The sequence below is a fragment of the Phalacrocorax carbo genome, chromosome 7 (assembly GCF_963921805.1).
Source record: "Phalacrocorax carbo chromosome 7, bPhaCar2.1, whole genome shotgun sequence".
Taxonomy (NCBI): Eukaryota; Metazoa; Chordata; class Aves; order Suliformes; family Phalacrocoracidae; genus Phalacrocorax; species Phalacrocorax carbo.
This window is the reverse complement of record NC_087519.1, coordinates 51,065,227-51,073,343: the sequence shown is the minus strand read 5'-3', so window position 1 is coordinate 51,073,343 and position 8,117 is coordinate 51,065,227. Positions and strand designations below refer to the sequence as shown.

General features: G+C 53.8%; 1 protein-coding gene across 4 annotated transcripts in view; it reads left to right on the top strand.

Annotated features, from left to right (window-relative positions):
- The first annotated feature begins 4,799 nt into the window (after positions 1-4,799).
- Positions 4,800-8,117, top strand: part of TNIK (TRAF2 and NCK interacting kinase) — a 165,698-nt gene continuing 162,380 nt past the window's right edge. For 3 of the 4 annotated variants that reach the window (XM_064457989.1, XM_064457991.1, XM_064457990.1), the window contains exon 1: positions 4,801-5,158. In XM_064457989.1, coding sequence (XP_064314059.1) covers positions 5,102-5,158 — 57 coding nt within the window. In that variant the 5' untranslated portion in view covers positions 4,801-5,101. Of the gene's footprint in view, positions 5,159-8,117 lie in introns of all 4 variants that reach the window. The other variant, XM_064457987.1, reaches the window with a different exon arrangement.

Genomic DNA, 8,117 nt, shown 5'->3' with positions numbered 1-8,117 from the left:
CCCGGAGGACTTTCCTGTTGTGGTGGGTGGGCTCTGGAGAACGTCTCTGATCCAGCAGCTCCCACGTTCTGGACCTTAAGCATACTGATGTTATCCTTGAGATCTCGGCAAAGGAAGGAGAAATTAGTATTCCTCTGTGGGACTGTGGGAACGTGGTTTGCTGGCGGCAAGGCTGCAAAAGGTTTTCAGCAAGCAGTGCAAAAATGGGATTTTGATTGTTTTCTAAACAGTCACGACTGGCATATTTTAAATGACTATAAAAGACTTGACACCCTCCCGAAGAGCAGGGCTGCCCTTTGATGGTTTGGTTTGGGTTTTTTTTTTTCCTTCAGAGAAGAGGCACAAAGGAAAGAGGTTAATTGACAAAACAAAGCCCTGCATCGCTACAGTGGCGTGTTCCCAAGTAGCGACATGGAAACGTAGCGCCCAAATCAACAGTGCGTTAGGCCGCCGACGCTGTAGCCAGGCTGATGGGAGACCAACAAAGGCATCAACGCCTGCTTGCATCTGCCGGGGAGGCAGACGCATTATGCCGTACAGTCCTGCTTTACCTAAAAATTGCAACTTTACATTTAAATTTTAGTATTCCAGTAAATAATACAGCAGCGCTTCAAAGGGTGCGGGCGCTTGCTGCCCTGGAAAAGCCTCCTTTAACTCATGCAAGGCAGATAGGCAGTCTGAGCTACTTAAACCAGGGAAGGGCACAGCAAGCAGCCCTGCTTCTTTTAGCGCCTTGCTGGGGACATGCTTCTAGGCTCTTGGCCCCTCGGTGACTTTGGCCCACGGTGGCAGCCCTCAAGAAAAGGCAAATGCAACTGCGGTGGAAGGGGCATAAAGGAAACGCAGTGCTGGCCCTCGGTGCCAAATATTTTGGGGAAGAACAGCAGCTTGGAGGGGTGCTGTGGGCTAGTTAAGCTCCTGGAAGCATACCATCTACCATCTCTTACTCTGCAGTGGCCCAACAGGGGCACTGCGTAGTCCCAAACAGGACTTTGCTATTTAAATGCACCGTGCTGTTCCCTGGGTAAGAATCTGTTGAGGTAGTTTTTTGTTTGGGTTTTTTTTTTTTTTTCCCAAAAAGCCCTTGCTGATTTTCCATTTACTCCCCCAGTGCAGTGATTACAGGGTTTTGTAGTTGAACAATGCTTAAGTGAGGGAGCGATTGACTGTTTGGGGCAGGCGGTGGTGTTGTAGATATCTATAGGAAAGGTCCTGGCAGCAGGGTTCACACACCTGGACCTGCTCAGGGCCAAGGTTGCAATGGAAAAACAGCGGAAGGGTGAGCCATCAGTAAGTGATAGCAAGTCAGTTAAAGTGCATTTGAGATCAATAGAGGCAGGTTAGGACACACATAGCCATTCGTTTCTGAATGTCTTTTGACACAGCTGCATGTTGCCATGTTAGCTTAAAACCCAATTACTGTGCATTTAACAGGGTATTAATTTTTCAGCACCCTCCACTCAATTTGGGCAGAGTCCTTTAACTACTGCGTTACATGGGCAAACACTGGGGTAAACCAGCCTGGACGTAGGGAACGAGAAAAATTATGCTGACGCCAGCCATGGGACCGAGTGGTCACGGAATTATTGGGAACAAGTGACCCACATGTGCTGGCGAAATAAATCATGTGACAAGGCCCAAAATAGGGCCCAAATGTGTTTTCTTGTTCGCTTTGTTCCTTTTCTCACTGATCTTTTGGAGAACGGTCCAAAGCACCAGAGGATCTCGCTAATCAGACAAGGTCTTATGTGTCATTTAGATTTACTTATTCTACATATACCCCCTCGTGATATAATTAACAGCAGTGGCACTGTTAGGTAATTAAATTTAGTTTTATGCAGAGGTCAAATGACCTGGCTAGTTTATACGTGAGCCGATGCCCTTCAGTGAATAATTCAAAAACACTGACCCTGACATTAGCCCCCCACTGCCAATGGCCGAGCTTCGGTTCATTTAAGGTGCTCGATGCCCCCCCAGCACTGACCAAGGCTGGGGACTGCCGCTCTGTAGGAAAAAATGGCATTTTCACATTTCTCCACTTTCTGAATAGGGATGAAATGGCAAAAAAAACCAACCCTACAGCTTGTCACAGAAGGGTCCCAGCTTCTGCAGCAGCAGAAATGCCAGGTATGGAGCTGATGAGACGCGGGGAGCTGAGCTAGGAGGGGTTGTGCTCTTCTTCCATGGCTCTTGCTTCATGAAGGGTGGGATGCGACAGCTTAACGCCTTCGGTCGGCTCGGCAGCGCCCTGCCCATGCCGCGGCTCACGTATAGCCACGCCAGCGCTGCGATGCAGCCCGGCTGGCCCGAGCACAGGGCACCGCGCGGCCAGAGGGACCACGGCGAGGCACATCGGGGTCCAGCCGCCGCTCCCCGGGGGGGGCCCGCCACATGGAAACACAATTTCATGCCGAACTGACTCACAGCAAAATATTTTGGGCCAACTCCGTGAGTATGCTGTTTCGGGTCGTAGTGACTCCAAATGCAAGCTTTTGTTTAGATGCTCCTGGCATAAAAACAGTATATGGAGAGACACAGATATACACCTCCTTGTAAACAAAGAAAAAAGATTAATATCTTGAAAACTTCATTTTCTACAGAAGCAGCTTCCTGTATAAAATGACTGCCCATCTCTAGCTGTGGATGTCCTCCGGCGTGGCCGGGCACCGGGACAGCCTGCACAGCAGCCCCGGCATCTCGGGTGGTCACCGTGCACGTCTCCCTGCTGAGACCGCTCCTTTCCCCCCGAGCAGCGTGGAAATGACGGCCCTCACTGGGATTTTCCTTTCACCTCCCGCTATCACTTTATGCATTTCTTATGTCAGTGAAAACAGAAGGGTCCTCTACATTTTTACCATCTTGCTAGGCGGTGAATAGATCGTAATTACATCGCAGTTTAGCTTGGGACTTTGCATTCATGCTGAGGAGCAGGGCAATCTGTTTATTTGCAGGATCGGGCACGTATTATTCATTTTTTAAAATCCTGATGTGTTCCACGCAAAATGCCGTGCATTCTTAGATGGAAAGCACATTAGAGCAAGCCAGTGTCCTCTCTCATCCTGTTTGTTCTTCCCTTCTCTCCCTGAGAACAATGAAAGCAGGAGGAAGTCTCGCATTGGTTTGCTACCAGTTTCCAGGCAGTTTTTGCTTCCAGCATCGCAACTACGGGCAAAACATTGCAACACCCAGGTTTGAACAGACACAGACAACATCTGGTTTATAAAAACAGCCCAGCACCAGGAAAGATTCAGGAGGGTGCTCAGAGGCAATGAGAGGGTCCCTGGTGTTTCTTTTATTGAGTTTAGCATTTTGATCAAATTTTGATCAAATTTTGAGGACTAAAGATTATGTAAGACATTGAGGAGTGATGATCCGTGGCTTGGAAAAAGGGGATAAATCCAGGCAGGCTGCCGTCGCTGCGGGCGCTGTGCAGCCCTGTGCGCCTCACCCACGGCAGGCGACTTCCGCTACCTGCCACTTCAGCAGTTCATTATTAAAAAAAAAAAACACAAGACAAACCCAAATAATCACATTCTGCTGCGCCCTCGCAGCCCTGCAAGCCGAAACGCCGGCGCTGCCGCTCCCGCCCCCCCAGCCCCTATCAGCCCTGCTGCGATCAGGGCTAATAACGCTAATAAGCCACTGATGCAGTCCCTCCGCTGCTGGCTATCCAGCGAGCGGAGGGCGGAGGCACCGGCGGCCCCGACTTCTGCAACCGCCTCGGTGGATCCTGTCGCTCCTGGGGAGGTTTCGGCTGCTCCTTTTGGCCTTTTGTCCGTCTGTCCCTCCCAGCCCACCCGGGAGAGGCTGCGCCTCTGGCACCAGCTGCAGCGGCGCAGCCTCCCCACGCCTGCACGGTTGTTTGTAATTCAGGTTTTAATTTTTTTGGAAGCACATCTCCAACCAGAAAGTGTAAGAAAATCCCATCCGCCTGCCAATTGACTCATGTGTAGGGTTTCCGCTTCCCAGATCTGCATATTGTAAGCTCCTGACACGAGCTGATGCTCTAAGTACAGCTCCCATACGGTTCTCTCAAAGGCAACAGATTTTTTTATACATATATATTTATATATGGCACCTGGTTTGGCAGGAACCACATCCGAAAAAGGGAAATACGGAAAACAGCAAAAGCTGAATCTACCTAGCCATTGATGGCTTTGGAGGGGGTTTGGCCAATTCCGAAGACAGCATAAATCTCTTACTCTCACTCAGGAATGGCATGGGAGTGGACGGGGCTGGGATGGCTCCTGAGAGCGGAGGGAACAGGTCGCGAAACCAGGTCTGACGTCTGGATCCAGCTGGATCCAGAAGAGAAAGGGCCATTTCTCGACCTGAGCACCCCGAGGTGCGCAAAGCACATGGACGGCCGCTCCTTCGGCGCCCAGCGAGACCAGGCCCTAGCGCTTCCCCGCGCTCCAGCCTGGGGGAATTTGGGTTCAGCGCCTCAAATTTGGCAACTTTCGCTGCCGGACACGACGTGCTCTGGTACGGGGATGATCCAGGCGGCCTGGATTTTTCTGCCCGCTGTTTGTCACTGGGGGGTCCCTGTGTTAAACCCCTTTCTGGGGGGGTGGGAGCCTGCAGGACACCCACTACGGCTCTCGCAGGTGTCATCCCGGCTGGGAAGCAGCGCATCCCTCCGGAGGGTCCCCGCCGCCGGCGCTCTCCCGCAGCCCCTCTCCCCATCCCCACGGCTCCCGGGGACCGCCGCGAGTGGGCCGGCCGGTGGCGGCGCCCCACGCCCGCCCGCCCTCAGGGAGGGCCGTGGGGTGGCGGTGGCGGGAGGGGCGCCGTGCCGTGCCGTGCCCGCCGGCGCTGCCCGCCCCCCTGCCCGCCCCCTCCCCGCGCCGTGACAGACAGCTCCGGCGGCGGGCTCGGCCGTGAGGGGAGGCGCGGGGTGTGTGTGGGGGGGGAGGCGGCGATGCGATGCGCCGCCGCCGCCGCCATCCCGGCGCAGCCCGCGGCCGCTCCTAGCCGCGCTGCAGGCGGAGGGGCAAGGGCGGCGGCGGCGGCTTCTCCTTCCCGCTCACCCGTATGAGGAGAGGCGTTAAATAACGCCGAGCGCCGCGGCGGCCGGCACTGCCCGCTCGGTGGCGGAAACATGGCGAGCGACTCCCCGGCGCGGAGCCTGGACGAGATCGACCTCTCGGCGCTGCGGGTGAGGCGCGGCGCGGGGCCGGGGAGGGGGCCGGGGGGGGGGATGATGCGGGAGCACCCCCCCATCCATCCCTCCCTCCCTCCATCCCCCCACCCATCCCTCCCCCGGCGCGGGGGGGGGGGGGGGGGGCGCATATATGTGTACATGCGGCTACACGTATGTAAGTACCGGGATACGAGCGCGTGCAGCCGTGTGTACGCGCGCGTGTGTAGCCGTGTGCTTGCGTGCACGGATCCGCACGCGCACCCCCGTATGGAGGCGTGTGGGCAGGTGTGAGTGTGAGTGTGTGCGTGTGTGTGTGCGCGCACGTATATGGGCGCGTGTGTACGCTCCCCTGCGGCCGGCCCTTGGGGTGGGGGCGCGCCCCCGGAGCCCCCCGTTTGGCCGCGCCTGAGCTCCGCTCGTACGGCCCGCAACACGCCTGGACGCACGGACGGGGGATCGGACACACGGATGGGGATCGTGGAGCGGGACATCTCTGGGATGCAGAAGCGGGGCTTTTCCCCGGACCCACCGTTTCCCCACCTCGCAGCCTTTCCATCCATCTCCCGCCGTGCCCCTTCGCACTGTCGTGTCCCGTCGTCCCCCCCCCCCTTTGAAAATGAAGCTCATCATGTACCCTTGAAATGTCAGGCTCGTCAAACGTGTCAGCCTCTGCGTGGGCCGTGGCCTGATGTCCCCCCCGGTCTATTTTTCCTATAACTTTCTCCCTTTCCCCCCTTTCTTCTTCATCCTTCCTGTACCTAGTTGGTATAGAGCATGGGGAGTCATTTAGAGAAGCAGAATTTATTCAGGAGGCGACAGCGAGGCTGCTTCTCTCAACCTGCTGCCATAGATAAAGCAGTAAAATTAAGCAGAATCCGCTGAAGACTTGCACAAGTGTATTTTTAGAAATATTATTTGCTTCCGTGCAAAAAAAAAAAAAAAAAGTCTATCTTTATTCGCTTGCCCTACTTTCTTCCTGGTGAGTTTCTGGTTGATTAATAGTGTAAATGATTGCTCAGCAATACAGTGTAGACAAGATTGCAGCGGGGAGATGAGCTAGCTTAAAAACAGACCTGGAGCTCCTGTTTCCCCTCTTAGGTAGAAGGTGCCTTGGGAAAGAGGTTGCTGAAGCTGGTGGGGTTAATCCAGGAAAGCAGTATCATTCTGGGGGGGGAAGGGGCCCTCTCCTCCTCCCCCTGCTCCCTGAAAATCAGATGATTTTTTTTAAACATCTGCATTAGGAAGTTTATTTGATCGAAGGCACCGTTTCTTTTTAAAAACTGTATCCATGCACACTTAGGTTTTTTCCTCTGTTTGTGGCTTTTAAATAGCAATGTGCACCAGATACAGCCAGGGTTTTGTTTTTGCTTTAGGAGGAAATGTATATTCCCTCCCTCCCCCTGAGACCCGCCGGCAGCGCCTGGTCTGCAGGCAGAGCGATGCTGGCGTTCCAGGGGAACCGGAGACGAGGGGACCTGAAACCCCGACCGATGGTGGGGTGGCACTGCAAAGCTGGGTCCCCCCACGCCCAGCCGTGTCCCCTGTCCCGGTGGTGGCTGCTCGGGCAGGACCCCGGGGACTGCGAGATCCTGGTGCTCCTGACGCTCGGGCCTCTGCCCCCTCTCCAGGGGAGAGACCTGCTATGGCACTTCCCTGTAAATGATGAGAGATGGGGTGGTTTGCGAGACAAGAATAGGAGCTTAATTTGCCAAGGAATAGATCTTCTTCTAAACTAAGCTCTTTTAGCACTTAGAATAATTGTTAAAGGTCATAAATTCAGCAGATAGGGCAAGAAGCATGAATTATTCTGCAGGGTCTGAATCAGAAATCAATAGTAAATTTGCTGCCTGAGCACAAAGCGTGGCAGGGAGGAGTAATTCCCCAAGCCTTGCAAAATTTCGTTTATTAGAAAAGAAGTGTCACATTGCTGCGGGTTTGTAGATGAGTCTGGATGGAGGAGCCATTGCTCTTGTGCCTACGTGTTCGAAGGGGTGAGGGATGGCTGTGTGAAACGCTGGGAGCAGGTAGTGACTCAAAAATCTGGCAGAGGGGATGATTTGTTCCCAGCAGCGGGGAAAGGAAACACTTGGGCCGCTTATCTCCAAGTTTGAGTCACTGAAACGATCCAGGAGGCTGGGTTTTATGAACAACAAGCAAATGCATATTTAAAAGGTGGACCTTTGGCTGCCTGTTCTCCCCGTCCTTTGCTTTGGCTTCCCTACCTCTGTCACAAGGGAGGAAGGTGGATTTGCAGGGTGAGAGCGTGCCGTCGGAGGCTGAGCACGGCTTGGCACCGGCAGAACCCTGCACGCCATCATTCATTTCAGCTTGCCTCTGCCCGCTAGCTTTTGGGGTAGGATTTGTAGAGCTGGGCTGAAAGGTAACATAGGAGGTAGCAGGCGCTTCTGGTTTTGTCACACTAGAGTTTATCTTGGCCACGCAGTCGAGCTCCACCGCAGCAGTGCATCTGTTTGACGTGGTGGCGGCTGGGCCAGGAACAAAGCACTGAATTCTGATTAAAATGCACGGCCTGGTGCATCGAGTAAGCGTACTTCGGGCTCGCTCCTGCCTTCTTTGCGACATGTTTCTATCCATCATTGTGCACCGTGCTCATTGCCATGGTACCCAAGTGTCCCCATGTCGGTGCAGAGGGCTGAGCGTGTAAGGAAGGGCAGGGTGAAGCCTTCGACATCAGAAGGGCTCTTAAAATAGAGATCTCCCGGTGGTGGTGCTGGTAATGAGTATTGTTAATGTTGCAGAAAATTGTAATTTAAAATGATGAGGCCATTGAACAGGTAGTGCTGCATATTATACTGACAAGGGGATAAGATAAACTACGTTATAATGTTCCTTTGTACGGGCTGGGAGATATTTTTGCTAGTCCACTCAGCACGTTTAAAAGCCGAATGACCTGGCAGTGCTATTAGCAGAATAATGATTAACACAGAGATTCACACAGGCTGTTGACAGGCGT